At 35.7% G+C, this 23586-nt stretch overlaps 2 protein-coding genes across 2 annotated transcripts in view; both read right to left on the minus strand.

Moving 5' to 3' along the window:
• Positions 1-14463, minus strand: part of LOC576690 (coiled-coil domain-containing protein 57) — a 30164-nt gene extending 15701 nt beyond the window's left edge. The window contains exons 1-9 of the mRNA XM_776971.5: positions 14414-14463; positions 11834-12112; positions 11120-11308; positions 10227-10437; positions 9454-9611; positions 8335-8409; positions 7152-7352; positions 6387-6545; positions 5368-5530 (exon numbers count right to left, since the gene is read on the minus strand). Of these exons, the coding sequence (XP_782064.5) occupies positions 5368-5530; positions 6387-6545; positions 7152-7352; positions 8335-8409; positions 9454-9611; positions 10227-10437; positions 11120-11308; positions 11834-12072 (1395 nt within the window). The 5' untranslated portion in view covers positions 12073-12112; positions 14414-14463. The remainder of the gene's footprint in view (positions 1-5367; positions 5531-6386; positions 6546-7151; positions 7353-8334; positions 8410-9453; positions 9612-10226; positions 10438-11119; positions 11309-11833; positions 12113-14413) is intronic.
• Positions 14464-15204: 741 nt separating this feature from the next.
• LOC105442854 lies at positions 15205-22021 on the minus strand. Its single transcript, XM_030986410.1, has 5 exons — positions 21811-22021; positions 20209-20302; positions 19806-19965; positions 18865-19020; positions 15205-17204 (listed from the first exon to the last, which is right to left on the minus strand). The coding sequence occupies exons 1-5, from the start codon at positions 21990-21992 to the stop codon at positions 17044-17046; spliced, it is 753 nt and encodes a 250-aa protein (XP_030842270.1). The 5' UTR covers positions 21993-22021; the 3' UTR covers positions 15205-17043.
• Positions 22022-23586: the final 1565 nt, after the last annotated feature.

The raw sequence follows: 23586 nt of genomic DNA on the forward strand, positions 1-23586 counted from the left end.
ACTCTTTCATAAGATGTATAATAATTTACTGTTCATAGATGATTGTTAAAATAATTAGCAATTTTCTAGGTGTAAACTTATTTTTGACTCACACAGTATAAGCGGATTATTATTATTAATAGACAACTTTTCTGGTCTCATTTGAGAGTGGTTTTTATATACAGGTATCACTTCACTTTACAAACAATCAAAGTCACACATCATGTATGTCAAAACATGAAGAATTAAAGCATCAGTTGCTATCTGAAACTAAAAATATATATAGAGAGAGACTGGAGAAGCACATTACAATTTTTCTCTCTGATCTTTCACCATATTTCTCTTCATTGCTATGTGATATTTTGTGAAATGGTGTAAATTTGTTGGAATACATCCCTCCGGAAGACTTTGGAACAAAATGTGATACCATTTGGAGTGAAATCAGTGAGTTATATAAATATCAAAGATTCGATCTTCATATCATCCTAAACTGTACTGTACCATGTACTGATTTTGATGTGAGCCTGAGACTTCAATTTTATCTTGTCAGCAATTCGTGTAGTTCAGTTGGTGTAGTTCAGCGAACTCCAGTCTACAGATTTAGAGACAAAGTTCTTCATTCATCCTATTGTCCTGCTTCAATAGTAATAGTAAGACTTTCTAATCTACCTTAGATATACTCCCATTGTCCAGCATGATGGGCGAACCTCCTACTACAACAAGAGCCCGATCTACTTCGATGAAGGAGAACACTGTTCTCATAGAAGAGGTCATCAAAGACATAATGCACAACAAAAACTTTTTGTCACTTGTACAAGATTCCATTGACAAGAAGATCAGCCGCTTGCAGGAAACAATTGAAATACAAGAAGCTGATATAATGGATCTGCAGACCAGAAATACCGCCAAGGATAAGGAAATAGATGACCTGAAAAAGAAGGTTAACGAGCATACTGATCGTCTAAAAGCAGTCAGTGTGAACATCAATGCACAGGAACAATATTCCCGCCGTAATTGCTTACGATTTTTTGGCTGCCCAGAGAGAAAGGGTGAAAGCACAGACAGCATTGTTATGAAAATGGTCAATGACATCCTCAAAGTCAACTTAACAGTCGATGACATCGAAAGAAGCCACAGAGTTGGTATGCCAGGTGAACCCCTTCCAGAGCCTGCTCCCGGCGCCATCGAAGACCCAACAGCACCTACCAAAACCTACCGCGGTATCATCGTGAAATTCAAGTCATACAGGAAGCGCCAGGAGATTATACTCAACCGACGAAAACTGAAAGGTCGCAAGCGAGCAATAGTAGAAGACTTGACTGCCAAAAATCAAAAGCTCCTAGCGATGGCAAAAGGACATCCCCATGTTGAAGCTGCTTGGAGCAATGACGGGAGAATAATTGCTCTACTGAGTGGTAAGGACCATAAGAAAAAACTCATCAGAAACGAGGATGACCTGAAATCTCTGCCAAATGAATAGTGAAATGTTAAATCTGAACTAAACAATCTTCTGGAGGGAAAAACTTCCCTTTTTATCGTTCGATAACAAACTTTGACAAAGTGAACGCTTATTTTTATTTGTACTATTTGTATATAATTGTGTTTTACATAAATTTATATATATATATTCATTGCTTGGAATTTTCAATCAATGTAGTATTTGTTTATGCTTAACTGTTTTGTTAAGTTGTTTTTGTATTTCCGTATAATAAATTTGACTTTTATGACTATAATGAAAGAATATAAATATATCAATTCTTCCCACATTCGTTCTTTTGCATGTTGCATGTATTTTTACATGTATTTCCATCTATGCTTCAGGTGCGGAATAGTTTGTAATACTTATTTTTGTAGAGTTGCGCTCTCTTCTTCTTTCTTTATTGCTACGATCAAAATGTGTAATCTTATAAGTAAGAATGAACTTTCGTATGAACAACCCACTTAACGATCTTGATCCTGATCTGCATGTCAATAACCCAGATTTTGCTTGTAACAGCTACACCCCTTTTGAATTTAATGAACATTTCCAGTCTTGTGCCGAATTCAGCATGATTCACTTAAATGCCAGAAGCCTTCATACAAATTTTGAGAACATTTCTAATTTTCTATCTATCATAAAGAACAGTTTTTCAGTTATAGCTATATCAGAAACATGGATATGTGGTTTACCAGTAATTCCATTTCATTTAGATGGATACAAGTTTGTCAACGTTGATAGAAAATCTGGTAGAGGCGGAGGTGTTGGTATTTTCATTAAAAATGACATTAATTTTCAAAGAAGAGAATCAATTACACACTCCGTAGAAAGTGATTCCACTTGTGAATATTTATGTGTAGATTTGTTTAGACAAGATAGAGATAGGCTGACGGTTGGTGTTTTTTATCGAAAGCCTAGCACAGATATTAAATCATTCATACATTTTTATTCTGAAACGCTTGAAAAACTTAGCACTGAAAAAAGAGAAATTATTATGACAGGTGATTTTAATATAGACTTACTGAAATCAACTGATGAAAATACAAACGATTTCCTAAACATTAATTTTTCATTTGGTCTTACTCCTGTCATCAAATATCCAACTCGTATTACTATGAATACTGCATCTCTCATTGATAACATTTTTATTAATACATTCGAAAGAAATCTGGAAAGTGGCAGTTTTTCTGTTGAGTTAACAGACCATTTACCTATTTTTCTTGTGTTGGATAAAACTAATTTGCTGACAAAGAGTCAGCATACTACAATTAATTTCAGACGTGCAGTAACAGATGATGGTGTAAAGAAATTACAAAGAGAACTGTACGAAGTGGATTGGTCTTCATTGTATTCGTGCAATAATGTTAATACTGCTTATGACTTGTTTTTAAGTAAGCTTTTAGTTTTATATGACAGAAATCTACCTCTATGTACTAGTAACAATAAGAAATCATGTATACGTAAACCTTGGATAACACCAGGACTTTTACGATATATCAAGAAAAAAAATAAGTTGTATAAGAAATTTCTTAATGATCGCTCACCCTCAAATCAAGCAAAGTATAAAACATATAGGAATAAAGTTAATAATATATTACATAAAGTGAAAAGGAAATATTTTTGTGATAAATTGAATCGAACCAAGCATGATATCAAGGGTACTTGGTCCGTCATAAACAAACTACTTTGTAAATCCAAACGTAATCCACCTCAGTATATTTTATGCAACGACAAAAGAATAGATGACTCACAATGTATAGCTAATGAATTCAATTCATATTTTATTAATTGCTGCACAAATATTTTAACTTCTTCTCAGGTTGTTGCACGAAATGATACATTTGAAGGATATTTAAATGATCCACTTTCGAAATCGTTATTTTTAAAGCCTATTACTGAATCTGAAATTCTTGAAATTACTAAATCGCTGAAGAAAAGTAACTCCTGTGGTTTTGACGGCATCAACAGTAATATTGTAAAAAAGATTATATACTCGATTGTAAAGCCTTTATGTTATATATTCAATTTATCTATAAGTACAGGTAATGTACCAGACAAACTTAAAATTGCTAAAATTGTACCAGTTTATAAGAAAAATGACTCTCATCTCTGCAAAAACTATAGACCTATTTCAATATTGCCATGCTTCTCAAAGATACTGGAAAAATGTATGTATAAACGTTTGTATTCATTCTTAATAGCTAACAGCATCTTAACAGACAGTCAATATGGATTTAGAAGTAACCACTCGACTTGTCATGCTCTTATAGATTTACAGGATAAAATTGTATCTTCAGTAAAAAATAACGATTTTGGAATAGGAGTATTTATAGATCTCTCAAAGGCGTTTGATATAGTTAATCACGATATTCTATTATGTAAACTACAGCATTATGGTGTACATGGCCTCCCACTCATATGGTTTAAAAACTATCTATGTAGTCGTTATCAATTTACCATATTCAATGATGCTTCTTCCACTCATAGTTTAATTAAACACGGGGTTCCACAAGGTTCTATATTAGGTCCCCTATTATTTCTCATATACGTTAACGATATTGAAAAATCATCTACCAAATTTGACTTTATTATGTATGCAGACGATACCACTTTGTTCTTTACTCAGCCGGATTTAAAAGATATGCAAGAGAATATTAATGTTGAACTACATAACATATCTAAATGGTTTAAGGCCAATAAATTAATACTTAATCTGACTAAAACTTGTTTTATATCTTTCCATAATAAGCTGTCCAATGCGACTAAAACCTGCAATGATCTTACATTAAGTATCGATTCTACACCAATAACTAAATCTAAATCTATTTGTTTTCTTGGAGTCAATATAGATGAAAATTTGAAGTGGGATTCACATATTAACTATTTAAGTACCAAAATATCTAAATGCATTGGTATTATGTATAAATTAAGAAGCTGTCTTCCTGGTTCAGCCTTATTCTCACTGTATAACGCCTTAATATTATCACATATCTTATATTGTATAACTGTCTGGGGAAATTGTAGTAAAACCAAATTAGATGTCATTTTCAAATTACAAAAGAGGGCAATACGAATATGTACTGGTAGTCATTATCTTACTCATTCGGCTCCCCTTTTCCATAAATTGAATACTTTGAACATTTTCCATTTATACCAATATCATACTATCCTACTTGGATATTTTTACTTCAAGAGTATCCTCCCCAAAAATATTGTTAAAATGTTCACTATAAATAAAGAAATTCATTCCCATGGCACACGAAACAGCAGCTTATTTCATTTATGGAAAGTCGGGAAAACCTTTGTACAACGGTCAGTTCGATATAGTTTCCCAACAATCTGGAACTCACTTCCCAATTATATTTGTTCATGCATCTCTCTCTCTCTTTCTTTCTTTAAAAGAAAATTGAAACAATATTTTATTTCAAAATATGCTTAGTTTGCAACTCTTTGATATTTGAAAACATCCACTTGAAAAAGGAAGTAATTTAGGTTTTTAGGTTGTTGTTGTTGTTTTTGTTTTTTTTTTTGGGGGGGGGGGATCGGGTAATTACTTGGATGCACTTTATATCTGTTGGCATCTACATGTAGGTATTTTGTATTTCATATTCTATGCATGTATATATTCATATCCATTGCTTGTTTCTTTTCCCTTTGTTGTACAAATTTGAAACTATTATTATGAAGCCTCCAAATCACTCTCTAGCAAATGGGGACTTTTTTTTCACAAGGCCAATCTGGCTTTATTTTAAAGTTCTCATAATTCATTTTCTTACAATGTAATAGGCCTACTTATAATATTTATTGCTTTTTATTTCATGACTTGTAAATATGTATGTTTTTTGTCACGTACAACTGTCTGTACATTTTAGAAATGAATTGAATAAATGAACTGAACTGAACAGACTCACTTCATCTCTTGACTTGGTGAGCCTAGCGATGAGATCCTCCGACTTGGCATACTGGTTCCTCTCTGCATCTTCGTATCTCCTCTGCCAGTCCAGCTCCAGCTGGGCCTTGGTGCGCTCCATGTTCTGCTCCTTCTCTGCTGCCACAACTAGCTCCTTCTGGTATCTAAAGTTTTTCCAAAAGAAAATATATTATTTAAGAGTGGTTATAACTGGAGTAAGGGCGTTTATAATAGGTGATGTGACAAATTTTACAAAATAATTCATGTAGTATGAATGTTTATCTATGACAATGGAGGATGGCATTATTTTCTCCCTGCTTATAAAACAAGAAAATCTTGGTGAAAAAAAATCCATCAATATAAGTTTTGACAAAATTACACCTTTCTGCTTACCGGTATGTACACACCTTAATCCAAGAAAGCAAAATGACAAGAATAATAACTCAAACCATGGAATCTATTAAGTTATCATGCTCATGATGCTGCAGATTTACAAATGACTGTATTAATACTGTAGAAGTGAATTCTTGTTAAAAAAAAGAGGAGTTTCCTATTGAGATCCTCAAATGAATTAAAGATCCATTCTCACTTCAATTAGTAAAGAAGCAAAGACACACATTCAGGTTAGTACACTACATGGTGAATTGCCATTTGGTCTACAACCAGTTTGTCAACTACCCAATTGGTCTATTCACATAGGGTCTACACCCAGCCTGTCTAATAAGGTCTTATAATCATTTAATGATGATTATTATATCATATGGATAGAAGACAAACTGGAAATTAGACCAACTGAAAATTAAACTAAATGAGCAATAGACCAAATAGGTTGTAGACTAATTGGAGATTAGACCAAATGACTAATAGCCTGAATGGTCATTAGACCAAATGATAAGTACACAAAATGATTATTAGACCGTGTGGATAGTAGAGGGCTGGGTGTAGACCATATGGGAACAGACCAATTGGGTAGTGGATGAAATGGTTGTAGACCAAATGGCAATAAACCCATTACATTACCTCTCTATGTCATCTTTGCGGCATTCTAGTTCTGCCCTCAGTTTGCCATCTCTGTCTCGCAGTGACTCAATCACCAGGTCTTTTGACACCAAGTCTTTGGATACTTTGGACACTTGACCATCAAGTTGGTTCCTTAGTTCTCTCGACTCTTGCTGATGTCTGTTTAAATACCAATTAGTTCAAACTATCAGTTAACAGCTATATTCTTGCACAAAGAGAAGAATGTAAAGCAAGCAGACAATTGAACTGGTGAATTAAACTTCTGTCTAACGAGTCGGGGCAAAGCTATGAAACCCCACATTCAATATGGTTGCCTGTGGAGGATGTAATCACGATAATATTTTGAGAGCTAAGGCTAACTAAACAAAGTCTCCAATGGAGTCTATCTTTGCACTACATTAATCTAGTACCATAATCATAATTAAAATTTAACCATTACTTCAAACAAACACAATTTTATAATAAAATTAATACTGTCCTGATATATTAACACATAAATGCACGTACAGTTTAATGCATATATATATATATACAAAAAAGGGGGATATATTAATTACTCCATAACTTAATCATTATTAAACAACCCTGAGTGAATAAGCTCCTTAACAAACTATGTGAGGCAGGAAGTTTCGCAATGAGGTTTTGAATATAAAATAGTAATTAAAATATGAAAGTGCAAAGGGTTAGCCTATCTTCTTGAGTCCTTTATTGTAGGTAGGCAAGGTATTCAACCAAATGTTACAACTCCCTGAGATTTTAACTCACCTTTCAACGAGCATTCCTTTATCCTTTAATGCATCCTGGTGCTCCCATGCCTCCCTCCTGCTCTCCACCTCCCTGGCCTCCAGGGCTCCTTCTAGTCTCCTAATCTCCTCATGGAGCTTCCTCTCTGCCTCCACCTGGGACTCCTTCAAGCCCACCACAGCAGTCTCCTTCTCCCTGGCATAGCGGTCCAGCTCCTTGTGTCTGACATGGAGAATCACAATAATAATGATAATAAAACAGTGACAATAGACCAGCTCATGGTTAGCACATGTCCCAAATGACCCCGAATATCCACAAATCTTCAAAACATGAAGACGTCCCACTTTGTACATTTTGAAATAATCACTCATACAGCGATGGAGGTGCTACATAAATAGCTTTTGTTTCCTCTTTCCTAAAGAATACTTCCACCTGTGTATCATGGAGTGCACTGCTTGTGCATAAATGAATAAAGACAACATGACTTTCATGAGCACATATCCAGTATTTTGTCTAAGTGTATTTCACAATTTGGTCTGCAATGACCTTTATCTGCTCAAGCTCAGACTGCAACTATGAACTGGTGTATAATAACAACAATGAGTGTGGTGATGATGATGATGATGATGTTTACAACAATAAATGTTACTCTGTTTGAATAGTACTTTCATAATTTCATACAGACAGTAGCACTTTTTAAATGCATTCTTAATTACCAAGATCATTGCAATTGATCACAATTACAAACTACACTCTCCTCACTCCACAATATTCCCCTTGCCCTAAAAATGTTAATGCAATATTCAACAATGATGATAAATTTTATTTCCATTTTTGAAGAAATAAATGCCACCATGCAAGAGTTGAAATGTCAGTTATGAAAAAACAACAACAACAACAACAACAACAACAACATACAAACACATAGTACACTTTGAATAAATGAGGCAATGATTAAATAATTAACGATTAAATAATTCATAGCCTTGCCAAGTTTTGTAACTGTTTTAAGTCTGTGAAAAAGTGATTTACAGGTATCCCTATTTATGTTTCTTGAGAATGTGAGGTATGAAAGCTTACATCTAAAAACTATTCAACAAAGACTCTAATTCTACCAGTCAACCTTTCATTCTTGAGATGTGAAAAACACACAAGTTGTTAACTGTACATATCTCTTTTCATAAAATGATCAAGATTGACTCACTTTCTGTTGAATTCCTCCTCAGATCTCTCTACTGCTTGCTGTGCATGTAGCAACTGAGACTCAAGCTCTGCAATTCTGAGGTCACATACATCATTAAATAGAGAATAGGATATAACAAGAATACTTTTATAAATATTTAATCAATACTCTTTAACAAGATCTTACTCCTATCTACCAATAATTTCATGAACATGTGTAATTTAGTATTGCCAGTAATTTAGTATTGCCAGTTCTAGGGCGTTGGTGAAGACTACAGTGTTAGAATCTCATATAGTATTGATGTGTGACTTGACACCAACTCCAAACCATCCAATATTTGTCCACACTGGGCCCCATCTTATAAAGAGTTGCAATTGATCTGAATCAATCGCAAGTCTTCTAATTAATCTCAAGCTTGCAGTCCCCTTTCTCTTACCTACATAGTTGTGATTGACATCAATTGCAAATTGCAATTAATTTCAACTCTTTATAAGACAGGGCCCAGGTTAACAAAATTTTATTTGGTCTGTTGTCAGTCTTGTTGGTGTGACTGGGATACTAGGTCTGTTCAGTTAGTGAACTTTAGTAGAAAGTGTGCTCATGGTATTTTAACAAAACAGCAAATTACCTGGGCCCCGTTTAACAAAACTTGTCATCAGCGACAAATGACGTTTCTGTTATAAGCTAGTATAATCATTGTTTCTGATTGGTTATCAGCAGATTTGTCACTGACTTTTGTCATTTGTCATTGAAAAAAGGCTTTTTGAAACGGGTCCCAGGTGTAAAGATTCTCTGAAGATACATTTTCATTTTTGGTGTGTATCTTGAGACGGCAGTCATTTCACTAAAATACTGAAGAAAAAATAGAGATAAGAACTGCAGCTACAGCAGCAGCCAGCATATAGGGATACTTTTGCTGGCTCATGCCAGGCTGTTGGACATAGTTGCTGAACAAGCTGAAATGTACAGCATAGCTCCAGAAATTTGGAGACTCTAAATACAAGCTGAAGAAGGCACCTAACTTTTACTATACTCCCTCCACATGCCCATATCAGGTCAATTTTGTACCGACATGTCAACAGAGAAAATCAATGGCATGAACCTAGTCTACCTATTTTTACAGAATTCAAGTTTGTTTACCTTGCATCTTTCATGCCTCGGAGGTCACTCAGCTCCCATTCTGTCTGTTTGAGTTTCTTTTTGAGGCCGTCCATCTTGGTGTCACTGGTCTTGAGCTCTGTAGAGGTCTGTTGACTGGCCCCTCTCACCAGGTCCAACTCCCTGCTCAATAGCTTGGCCTATATTCAATATTAGATCACAGACAAAGCATTGCATCGTTAACAAGAAAGAAAAAACTTAGTAGTTTGCTTTTGCTAAAGACATAGAAATTTAATTTAAAAAATTTCTATGAAACTGGTTTATGATGGTACAATTTTACCTAGTTTGTACTCTATGGCCTGAATTCACAAAGGAGGTTTGTCGACTTTTTGTCGGTTTTCGTACGTCATACGACGCGTTTTTACGCGTTTTTTACAAACCTGGTTCGTAAAAACGCGTTGAAACACGAAAACCAAGGTTTGTCGACAAACCTCCTTTGTGAATTCGGGCCAATGAATATGAAAGAAGGATATATTAAACAAGTTTGGTGCTAAAGAATCTAAAGATGTTATTCCACATTTCAAACTGGCATAGAATACCTTTGGATCATAACTTTATCCTAGCAAAAAAGTTTGTGATGAAAGGACATTGTTTAAATATAAAGATAAACAGCAAAAACATAAACATTTAATGGAAATATTGTTTAATATATATTTGTGACACTCATGTGCAAAGTAGGAGGCATAGTAAGGATTAGGCAGGTGGTCTAAATTCAGCCAAAATGGTGTTTACTACTCATCTCATATGTACTTTACCTTCATTTCATGTGCGAGCACCGTTGAGCTGAGCTCATCAATCTTGGTCCTATACTCCTTCTCTCTCCTCCTGGAAGCATCGTCAAACCCAGCCGACATCTCCCTGCGCTGAATCTCAAGGTCCTCCTCAACCTCACCGATCCTCCGCTTCATGTCACGCCTCAGTGCCTCCAACTCATCTCGCTCTGTCTGCAGCTCAACATCCTTAGAACTGAGCATGGATAATGTTATAATACTATTTCATTGAATGCAGTTAGAAATTTAAAGGTGGTGTGGTAGAGTTTCAGCAGAGCACTGTTTGTTGTTGTTTTTCTTTCAAGAATTGCTCAATCTGAAAATTTAGATCTCTATTTATCAATGATTAATTGATTTAAAAATAGAAATTGGGGCTATGGAAGCTACATGTGTGGAGCACTGATACACTATTCAATCATACTACAGGATAAAGTAAAGACATTAGATATTGCAAGGAAAGTACTTTCAAAGAAGGCACATTAAGGTCTAAAGTTTATGTTCAAACATTGGCTTCAATATTAATTGTTAACATACTGTATCTCTTACAAAACTGAAATAATACATCTTTTAAAGCCCCACTGCACTACTTACTACTTGCACTCTCTATATAGCAAACAATGCCTAATCGGTGCCTGTTGGTCCCCCATGATCCTCTTTTTCTTATGTTAATTGAGAGCTGAGTTGATGAGAAAGGCACCTGTCAGTGGTCTAATCCTTCCTAGCCAAACTAGTACAGACAGGCTTTAATACCAGTTATTGAAGATTTTACCAAACTGTCTTTAGGAGAGAAACAATTTTGAAATCTTGTTTAAAAAAACTCTTTAGGTTGCTTTAGTTTTAGAGTGATCAGTCCACTTCATTGAGAATGAGATACTAACATCTTGTATTGCTCCACCTCAGCCTGTTTCTCCCTGACCCTCTGTTGATAGTGCCTCTGGAGATCCTCCATAGACCTTTCATCCTGAGCCCTTCTAATCTTCAGCTCATCGATCTGAATCTTGAGCTGGCTCACTCCTGCCTCTCTGGACTGCAATCTGGCTCTTAGTTGCTCCTGCGTCACCTCAAGCCTTCAAAATAATGATATCAGACAATTAAAAGTAACGCAACAAAAGTGACAATCCGTCTGTCCAAGACCATTTGTGACAAGTTTGTTAACTCAAGTATTCTTAGTGCCAAAGTTCTTAACTTCTGAAGCTATAGGAAGGGCTGCTGAATCAATGTCCACACAAATATAAGTCAGACCTTCCACAAATTCAATAAGTATTTACAAGAGGTAAATATCAAAATAGTCTTTTGTCACTGATCTCCAATTTAAAGAGAAAAAGGAAATCAAGCTACATGTATGTACACGTACTGTGTGTACCATATTTACCCACTACAAAAGCTATGGTTAACATACCGGACTGAAACTGGGTAAGTTTCAAGAGAGATGCATTTATCCATCTATTTTAAGTTAGGGCATTTGCTTCACAGCACTGTTATCGCTGCTTCTGAAATAAAATTCTAAAAAAGCATTCTCAGTTCTAGAATTTAATACAGGAAGCACATTGTACATTTGTTACTGTGTTTTACCATAGTCCATACATAATTACCGATCTAATTCCTGATCCCTCTCTGCAAGAAGCTTCAGATTGAATTTAAAATCTTCTTTGAGTGTCTGAAACTTCTCCTGCTGCTCCTTCAAGATCTTGTCTTTCTCCTGGATCCGATCCTCCAGACTTTGGGCATGCATTGCCTGTAGGAGGCGCCATTCCTGCTCCTTCTCTGCTGCCAGGCGTGCAAAGGAGGCATCCTCAAGATTGGTCACATTATCTACACGTTCCTGTGCCATGGGTGGTAATCTTTACTGGAGTTCAGTCATATTGTCGAACCTGTACATGAAAGAGAAGCACTAATGCACTTTGAAATTGAAATTCTTGCAGCCGTATTTTAAATTGTTACTGCGCATGAAGGATGATGATGTCCTCAATTGACGGTAACAGTTTAAAATATGGCTGCAAGAATTTCAAAACAGAGTGCAACACTCACCAACTAAATGCTGAAAAAAGACATCTAAATGCATTAGCCTAGCCCTTGGCCTAATCTAAAAAAATTGAAGTATAAATGCATCGGATATGAATCCGCTAAAATTACATTTTAGTCCAAAGTTTGGTGGCACTTTTGGTGTTACGTGACTACCACCAACTTCTGACACGAGGAGACCCTATTTTGTGGCTGGCTTCTGTCTCTAAAGAGAGGAGTCAACCACAAAGAACTTTGCACATTGAGTTTACATGCTCCCATTGGCCGATCCCCTCTAGTGGCTTCAAATTTAAGTGAGAGAGGGCCTATTTAACTTAAGCGCAACTTACTGTAAGTTTAATGGCAATGTCAACTAATATTACGTACCGTACCTTACATATGACGAAAAATGAGAATTGTTTGGACTTTAAAAAAACGTTACGTAAGACTGAAACTTAAAGTGAAATACTGAAACTTTTAAGGATGCTGAAAAATCGTAAAAAATAGAGGGTTTGACTGAAATATCATAATTTTGATATCGGATCAAACAGAAAATTGCAAGCTTTCTCCTCGCACCAATATCTTATACCATTAAGTGAATGGAAGCCATAATTGTCGGCACAAATTTAGTAAAATGAAGCTGCGATTCGCCGAGATCGGATGAATGTTTTTCGCATGCGCTAAATTTAAGCTAAAGTTCTTCTACATGCCCCGGCCCTGGCACCGTTGTGCGAGCCGTACGGCCCTACGGCGCGGGTTACCGTCTATGTATGAGCAGGATGAGGAATAATGTTGACAAATGTCAGTTTTAAACTTTTATTAAAGGTTCAAGGTTCAAGGTTCAAGGTTCATTTTATTTCTTTCTTTCACAACATTTTTACATATAATAATAGAACAAAAAACAGCATAAGAAAAAAACAATTTAAGTGCAATTTTAAGTTGATATATAATCCAAATGAAAGAAAGTGGAGACCTTAGAAAAGCTGGGCTTGTAAGAGCAAGGTCCTCATATAAAATAATCCATCAATGTTTCACTTTTAAAAATGTTTCAAAGTTATCAAAACTACACATGATTAAATATGGGGGAAATATTTACAAAAGGGATAGCTTGAAATTTGAAAAGGAGAGGATGAAAATATATACAAAGGAATCGAGAGGAAAAAAGCAAACTGGAACGGAACGCGGAAAGACCAACAAAACAGAGAAAAACAGAGAAAGAAGAAAGTTATATGTATATAGGGGAAAATAGTATTTGGTGTAAAGAAAAAGAAAAATAGAAGAGAGAAGAGGGAGAGAGATAATGTGAAATGCTGACATTTATATTGAATAATCAAACATAACAAAAACAAAAAGATAATGCACGTTATCAATAACAATTGATAAATTATTACCTAATATCATTTCTGGTGATATAATTTCTACGTTAATTGTCGACATAGTTAGTCAATAAATGTAATTTCAATTTGCGTTTAAAAACAAAGACACTGACAGATCTAGTTACATTGATAGGAAGTGAGTTCCAAAATTTGGGACCAATACAAGCCAGCGTCTTCAGAGCAAAAGCAGTTCTTACACATGGAATATGAAGTGCAGTTGCCTGCCTTGTATTATAGCTATGAATTTGATTGTTCTTTCGAAATATTTGTACTAACGCATTTGGGAGAGTACCATTTTCATAATTGCGCCTAACTGTATAAAGTAAATGTCTTCAACCTTCAAAAGCTTACTGTAGAACAAAACATTAGTATGAGCACGATAGCTCGCATTAAAAACAACTCTAACCACCCTAAAAATGACCCATACCCAGATACCAGACGGTTATTTCTATCTAATGCTAGCTAGCTGCCAATGCGCATTAGCATTGACTCTATGCTTTGCTTCAGTGGCTAGCTGCTAGCTGCTGCGCGCTGCGGCAATCACCTTGCCTTGCCAGCCAAGCCCAGCTAGCTAGCCAAGCCATGGGACTCGCCCCCCGGCCCAGCCGGGGGGCGGAGTTGACAACAACACTCAACACAGACAACAGCACTCACACGAGCAGGAACCGTCTCTGTACCCTCATTTAAACATACACTTTCGGTAAATGGCATAATAAATCAACATAAAAAGTGCAAAGATAAGGTTTTAGGCCTAGTTATTCGTTTAATCAGTTGAACATTGAATATCAAACTCACTCTTCGACTTCGCCGAATCGAATTAACCGCTACACACGATTGAAGTTAGTAGAATGAAAGGCAATTTTTAAATGGTATGGTAGCTGTAACTGCTCCTTATTTAAATTGGGACCAATGATTATTACGATTATTTTCTTTCTTTTCTGAGAGATCAGTGGTTCGGATCACTGATAAAAAAAATTAATTGTGATTTTAGAGTATATGAGACCTTTGATTAAAAAAAAAAAAAAAAGAGTGAAAAAAACACACCAACAATCAAGCAGTATTCATTTTTGTCCACTAGCTGTAATTCCCTTCTGATTTTAGTGAGATTTTCTGTATTTTTTACCGTTTTACCAAGTCCTCCTAGATCTATCTCTCTTTTTTGTTTTAATTCCTCTTATTGCACTTTTAAGTGCTCAAAGGGGTATATGGTCGGCAAATATCTGCTGCCCTTTCTTTTTCATTCTCTGACACACACTCTCTCTCTCTACTTGGTCCATGATCAATCTATGATTAAATGCTTATACAGTTTGACCATTATCATATTCTCCGCACTTATAATTCTTCCGTTTTTCCATCTACACCCCCTCCCCTTTCCACCTTTTGTCAGGTTCTCATTTCGTATCTGTTTTTATTATCATTTGACCATCTTTCCCACTCTCTCTCTCTTTCCTCTTTCCTCTTTGTCAATCAGGCATCCTCTCTCTTCGTCCCCTCACTCATTTTTTTTTTAAATCGAGCCCCAAACCCTCATCCCAGAAATAAGATAACTCATTTTAAACAAGAAAGAAATATATTTCACAATTTTGTGTGTGGAATAATAACAAATTTGTATTTTTTATTGAGAATCAAACAAGAACACATGATTTTCTATACATTTCTTAGTACTGTTTTATTAGAAACATTTCTCTTCAGATGTAACATTTCAAATTTGAGGCACTTGCTGCAACACTGGGTGAAAAAGCAGATTAACTATCTCTCTTGAACACAGAAAACTTTACTTCATTAATTTGCAGCTTGACTAATTACATTGTCATACACTGTGACAGGATGAGATAGATCTATATCAAATTTAAGGTTTGGGCAATAATATGGTTTTAAAAAATAATGCAATGGAAAGAAGAAAAACTTTCAAATAGCCTTTAGTTTAAGTGAACTCTAAAATAAGAATTATTGTGCAGATATATAGGTAGTTTAAAAAGAAAATCAAATAAATTTTCCTCTCTACAAATTCTTCATTAGCTTTAAATGCAATCATGAGGATTCATTGTCTTTGAATTACACACTGAAAAAAAAAATCCTAGACATTTCAAAGTTAGCAAATATTTCAAGTATCGGTAGCGGCCCTTTCTTCCTAGCCATTACAATTATCACCTACACTATACATGCAAGGCTTTAAAGAGGATAGGGGATGCACACTGCACAGGCCTCCAAAATATTTCAGAACAAATTCTTTTAGGGGAAAAAGCAAAGAAAATCAGCAAATCTTTTAAAAATATTGCTATAACTAATAACTGCTCTATTTTTTTTGGGTATTTATTCATTCGTACTTGCATCCGGAAAGTGAATACTGATAATGATAAGTTCTCAAAAAGCTATTTTCCAAACAGCTAAATATACAAAACATCTGTCTCTTGAACCAATACTTTATTAACGTCTAATTTACAGACGCATATACAATGTCATTTATCATTTGGAATGATATAACGTTTATTCAACATCTAGTAGGACTCCCATCAAGAATGATTCTACTCATAATACTTGATGGTTAAAGCACCATAAAAGTCATTAGTCTTTTCTCTCATGAGGTAGAAGTTTTAGGTTAACCAAATATTAAATGGACTGCCCATATTTAAGAATACTAATAATTCCAACCTCCTCTTCCCCCAAAATGTCAAAATCTTCATTCAAGGTGTCACAGTCAAGTGGTCACTTAAATGACTTGACTGGGAATGAAAAGGTTGTGGGTTTGTACCCTGGCATGGCACTTATGTCCTTAAGCAAGGCATTTTATCTACATTGGTCCTCTCCACCAAGGTGTTAATTGGGTACTGGGTAGGATGTGAACATTATTGTGGTCAATTTAGCATGTATACGCCCATAAAAAGATGACTAGATGGAATGTTCCCCAGGGAGTGGAGTATGTGCACTATGATGTGCAGTAACTGAATCTAGTTAGTCAGTTAATGGTTAAGTGCTATATAAGAAACCGGTATTATTATTATATCGTTATCATTATTAATATGTCCTATGGCACATCACAATGTACAAATTGGCACAACATTGATCTACAAATGTCACTCTTAACCCAGGTGAAGCAAATGAGTAATTGGGAAAAATTCCTTGAATGACTGAGCACGTTATCATGGAAGCCCTGCTAAAGCCATAGTGACAATAGTATTCAGCACTTTGTCTCCTGTGGAAAAGGTGCCTTATGATTCTAACTATTGTCATTATACTTATTGTAATTATTACCATACAATAACAAGAGATGAATTTTATTACAATCTCTGAATGTGCAATAATTGCAGGGAAGGCATCGATAGATTGACATGCACTACATAGCAGCATCGTCATAATCATGATTATCAAGTGGGATATTGTAACACTGCCATAGAAGAAAAAAAGTGATAATAACACACATTCCTTCACTTCTTTTTAGGGGTTTCCCCTTCCCCATCTCCAGTGCTCTTCCTCTTTTTAGATGGTCCAGTCTTGCTCGCTAGTAGAGATGGATCCAGCTTACAGGCCATGTAGTGGGTCCATAGGGCCAGTTCCACTTTATGCGGGGTCCACTCTCCTGAGGGATCTAGACAGGAAGATATAAAACTTGGCATCAATAACGAGTTACAAGCTACTGTTATAAGCTACTGAAATCATGGCATGTGATTGGCTGAGAGTAAATTTGTCATAGAAATTTAGCATTTGTTATAGATAAAATGTTTTATGAAACGGGCCCCTGGACAGTAAGAATTTTTTTTTTTTGAATACATGGATGTTTGAGGATTGCTTTATCTGACTGCTAAGAAAGCATGCTTGTAAGTAAGCAACCAGGGGACTGACAGCTTTAAGTCCTATCAGAGGGAATTGGTAATGAGGATTAAAGCCTAACCAAAGGGCACAAGCGCATCAACTTGGTTTTGAACTTGGACCTCCCGGTTACAAGACCACTGCTCTACCACTAAGCTATCGCGCCTCCTCATTGTTGAAACTGAATACTTGGCTGGGGATCAAACCAACTGTACATTTAAATGACTCTGAAAAGGTTCAAGGCTTTAGATTCATTTAGATATATAGTCTGATGAGATTCATGATGATATTGTCTGTTGCACGCCAGAAGGATGTTTGTTAACTCAGATGCGTGTAATTAGAATTATGCCCTTTCGGCTCTAAAGAAACAATTGTATTTAATGCAAAGAATTTAGCAAGATTTACTCGCCTTTTTATGTTGAAGTTTTATAAAAAAAACAGAGAAAGAAAATAGTTCAAGCATTTCAAGAAGTACAATTAGAGCTGAACCTACACATACTTGTAGCGGTAGGATAGTGAAACAGCATACTTTGTTTACTATTTAGCTTGTAAATAGACTGCATTATACTTATATATCTATTATTGTCACTATCTACATTGTATATGTCTATATACTTTGTGTTTACTAGTTGGTTCATTGTTCATGTTTGTACTTTCATTCACTATATACCTATTATCGTTTGTATGATTGTATTGTATTGTATGATTGTTTGTATGATAATGACACTTTGTGTCATTATCTATGTATAATGTATGAGAATTGTATTCATAAGTCATGCCTTGCTATTTATACTTTTATGTTTGTTTGTACTCTCATACCCCAAGAGGGAGTCAAAGAGTCAATAAAATTCTATTCTATTCCATTCTATTCTATGCCCAAGATATCATACTGTCCAGGCCAATTAAGAATTGTGAAATACTTGCATTAGCACTTAATGTAGATTAATTACTACTCTCATCAGTGATGATTTTGTCTAATACGGTGAGTTTGTGGGAAGGGAACACTGTACATGTACCTAGAAAGAAGAGATGCTATACTCGCAATCCAAGTGCAGTGAATAATAAGCACTCTGCATCACTTGCCAAAAGGTTTGTTTTTGGGGACTAGATTTTGGCATACCTGCAGAATACCTCACCAAGCTTCAACACAATGTATTAGAGTTAGGGTTAGAGTCAGGGTCAGGGTTAGGGTCAGGGTCAGGGTTAGGGTCAGGGTCAGGGTCAGGGTTAGAGTCTGGGTCAGCCTGTCAGGGTTAGGGTCAGTGTTAGGGTTAAGGTAGGGATAAGGGTAAGGATTACAGTAGGAATTAAGTTAGGGTTAGGTTCAGGTTTAGATCCTAGGATCACTGTTAGAGTAAGCTAGGGTTAGGATTGCTTGTGTGGTGGGGTTATTCTTCTTCCAAAATTTGTATTAATATTATCACTTACACACAAGTTACCTTCTTTTTTGAGTCTCTTCACACAGTCTTGAACCTCTGCATTGTATCTCTTGTAAGCAGCTTCGGTGTAAGCCAATGGGGACTGGCCTGGGATAGCTAACATACTCTCATCTGCCATGAATGGGGCATGTTCAGGTGCTCCTGCTGCTAACACAGCTGTAATGAAAATATAATTTAAAAATGAACTGAATGAACTATATTTTTTCATATTCTACCATGGTTGTGAGAGCACTAAATTATTCATAAACTTGGCTTTGAATGTTTACAAGACAAACTATTCTGAAAATCCATTTACTTAAATTGAAAAGTTAGCATTCCTTTTTAGATTAGAGTAAATCAAAAAGTATATCCTTTCCATCCTCTGAATACTTCTAAAATCATAGATAGCATAAGAGGATTATAGGCACAATATAATTACTCCTTCATCCCGAACAGACAACTAAATAACCGTATCAATCAGACAATTAATCATCCCTTCTAAAAAAATATTTTTAAAAAATCTTTGGACAACTACCTCCTACCCCAATTGCCTCAGAACGGCTATCCCTGGATTATTAATTGTCTGAGAAAAAAAGGGGTTATAAGGGACAGTTCTCTGCATTTATTAAAGTGTCATAAGTGACCTCAGGGGAAAGTTATGTCCAAGGGGATCCAATAGCTGTCAAGACAGGGAACAAAACAGTCTATCAAAGTGAACTACCGGTATAGCGTTCCCTTAAAGGTCTGTATTCAATGATTCAGAAAGACCACCTGCTCATAGAGAACTCTGTTCTTACCTCCCTTGAGTGATCTTTATACATAGGTTTCACTCTATTACTTCTTGGGTCATAGATGCTTTTTATCAAGAGAAGCATACTTGGAGCTCTGTCTAATCAAGCCTGAATTAGAGAGGCATCTGGAATCAGGTTTTTGCCTGAAAACTAGCAATCTTAACTCAGTACCTGAAGCTGTTGCTGGACCCACTGCCTTGAGGACAATCAGCTCTTTGATGGCAGCTCCTACATTGGGCAGCTTCTTAAAGGCTTGTCGGCTAGACTTCTCAACCAGGTCTGAGCTATTGGTCTGGACCATTTCAGTCAACCTCGGACGAAACTTTCCTCTCTGGTAGAAAAGAAAAAAGGAGAGAAAAAAAGAGACTTTTACTACCGTTACTTATTTCTTCTTTAAATTTAAAGAATCTGTAGGACTTCAAAATCTGCTCCACAAAATCAATCTGCATATTTTGCAGTATAATAACTTACTGGTAAGGTAAGGGATTATTCTTCTTCTTTTTTTCTTTTTTTACAATATGGTTTTATTGGAAGTTTCTGCCAAAATATGAAATATATTAAAGAATATACTCACACTCAATTTCCACTTCATAAGCTTTGCCAACTCCTCATGTGTAATGTATCTTTCTTTCCTCTCTTGTATGGCCTGTGAAAGATCTGTTTGAAACCTGAGTACATAGAGCAAACAAGATAAATTATTCATTTCAAGTAGCAACTTTTTACACCTAAAAACAAAGTTCACAATCATGTAGAGGAGGGGTGGTTACATTTTTAGTCTTTAAATATTTGAACAAAATTAATACTTTATTTTAAAACTCTTAAAACACTCAGAGTCGAATATAGAATTCTGTCTTTTGTATATTTTTAGAAAATGAAAAGGATGATTTGTATTAAATAGTCTAGATTCTAGATAAACTTCGACTTCAAATGTAAAATTTTTATTAAAAAATTACATCTAGGTCTAGAAGTAGAATAGAATATATTTTACTTCAGATTTACATTTATTATGCCATAAAGTTCAATCATTAAATCATCTTATCAATTCTATGGTTAGAACTTAGATATTAGTTCCCCTCCCCCTCGTAAGTTGTGCTTTCTTTTTTCCGTTTCTCTTGCTATCAATATGTCATGTGTTTTACAAGTTTACAACACACTAGACCAGTGAGACCTTGACCCCGTCTTACAAAGAGTTGCAATTGATCCAAATCAATCGCAAGTCCTCCGATCAATCAAAAGTTTGCATAGTTGCAATTTTTACATTTTTATAAGGTGTTTTATTTCCTCAATACCAGAAGTAGTTCATATACCAGTAATCAAAATCATATAATTTACATCATAGGCATACTGACTTTACATCACTTTCAGAATAATCAAATACAATAGAAAAGTATAATTCTCAATTAACTGCTAAACAAAACAACTCTTTCATACAATTCATACACTTCCTTACTCGTTTAAAACAATAATAGTTAATAATAATAATAATGATAAAGCAATTAGTCATTTCATGTTCATTTTTTTTCTTTCAAAAACGCTTTATCTGTTGGACTTTAAAGTAAACAAAATTTAATTATAAATTCTTGTACATGAAATAATATAATCTGTCAATAAAGTGTTGAAACAAAAAGCACTACTAATTCTGAAAAGAGAAAAACTCCCCAGAGAGAGAGAGAAAACTCCCCAGAGAGAGAGAGAAAAACTTCCCAGAGAGAGAGAGAGAGAGAGAGAAAGATATAAAATTTAAAAGATAAAAAACAAAAACAAAAAACAAAACCACAAACACAAACTCAAAACAAAGAAAAACTGCCGGGATAGAGGGCTAGGAATTGGAAGTTGCTTCTTTCAAGTGTATTTATATCACACAAAACCTTCAAACTCACTCGACTCCCATTCTTTAAAAATGAATTGAAAGAGTAGGCCTATACTATAGACTCTATTCTAATTTTTTCCATTGCAATTCAAGTTGTGATTAATATCAACTCTTAAGACAAGGCCCTTTATTTTATATACAAATCTGTAGAATTTAAGACCTAGATATCTAGTCTACATATATATTTTGCCCTTTAATTTGTTTATAGTTGAAATTAGATCCTATTCAAACTAGCCAAAGGATCGATTTGTCTAACTAAATGAAAAATGTTAATTTTTTTTTTTCTAATTCTAAATCTTAACCTACCACTTGTCAAGGTCCAGCAAATTCTTGCTTCCACCAGGCTTCTGGATCTTGGAGGCCTTGAGTTTCAGGACCTGGTTGTAGAGTTCAAGAACCTTGGTCCATTCTTCAGCAGAAGCCGACTTGAAGAAATTGTTCGTGACAGACATTGTGAGTGTGACAGAATCGGAATCAAAATGCAACATCCACTGCACGGGTACGGAGATGCACGCATCTTTTGGGGTGAAGCTTTTCTTCACACACCTAATCGGAGATGAAGGTAGCCCATCCAATGTGTAAAAATTGCCAATTTGATAAGTGTAAGGATCGCATTGTACACATACAACCGCTATACTACACACACGCAATATATTCTTTGTGTATTGTATCCGCCAGGCATGATCAGTGCAACGATGGCTGGCTACCAATTAAAATAGGCATGGTGATCGGATAAAATGAGAGTAGATGATGGAGGGGGGGGGGGGGGGGGGGGGGGGGGGGGGGGTAAAGCGCAGTACTTAGGGGCAAATCAAAGAATTATACTAAGACCTCACCTCATGTATGTTAGAAATTAAAAAGTTATTATCTTCTTTTGAATTGCAATAATCCCCGCACCATAATTATAAGTCATGCATGAATGTTATTTGTCATATGTTATATATTTGAAAGGTGGTACACGCAGAAACTATTCACCATTATGTCACTGTCATGTACATATTTTCTATGGATATAATTTTTCACGATCTCAACTCTTTACCACATCAGCGTCATGACGGATAAAGTGGAATATTTATTCTTCACCACCCTATACGCTAACTTTTCACCACCCTAGCGTCATATACATTATAACCTAGAGTATTCTTCACCACCCTACGCTAACTTTTCACCACCCTAGCGCCATATACAGTGTCTATGGATAAACTGGAATATTAATTCTTCACCACCCTACGCTAACTTTTCACCACCCAAGCGTCATGTAACATTGTCTATGGATAAACTGGAATATTAACTCTTCACCACCCTACGCTAACTTTTCACCACCCTAGCGTCATGTACATTGTCTATGGATAAATGGTAATATTAACTCTTCACCACCCTACGCTAACTTTTCACCACCCTAGCGTCATGTACATTGTCTATGGATAAATGGTAATATTAACTCTTCACCACCCTACGCTAACTTTTCACCACCCTAGCGCCATGTACATTGTCTATGGATAAACTGGAATATTAATTCTTCACCACCCTACGCTAACTTTTCACCACCCTAGCGTCATGTAACATTGTCTATGGATAAACTGGAATATTAATTCTTCACCACCCTACGCTAACTTTTCACCACCCTAGCGTCATGTACATTGTCTATGGATAAAGTGGAATATTAACTCTTCACCACCCTACGCTAATTTTTCACCACCCTAGCGTCATGTACATTGTCTATGGATAAACTGCACTATTAATTTTTCACCACCCTACGCTAACTTTTCACCAACCTATAGCGCAATGTACATTGTCTAAGGATAAAATGGAATAATTATTAACTCTTCACCACCCTACGCTAACTTTTCACCACCCTACAGCGCCATGTACCTTGTCTATGGATAAACTGCACTATTAATTTTTCACCACCCTACGCTAACTTTTCACCACCCTATATATGCCATGTACATTGTCTATAAACTGGTATATTAACTCTTTACCGTGTTAGTTGTGTTAGTTATGCCTATGCCTTCACGGTGACCATATGGTAGGAATACTCCCCAGCAGAGGCCGCCCTCCTGTGGGGGGGGGGGGGGGGAG

The sequence above is a fragment of the Strongylocentrotus purpuratus genome, unplaced genomic scaffold (assembly GCF_000002235.5).
Source record: "Strongylocentrotus purpuratus isolate Spur 01 unplaced genomic scaffold, Spur_5.0 spur5_contig_837, whole genome shotgun sequence".
NCBI lineage: Eukaryota > Metazoa > Echinodermata > Echinoidea > Camarodonta > Strongylocentrotidae > Strongylocentrotus > Strongylocentrotus purpuratus.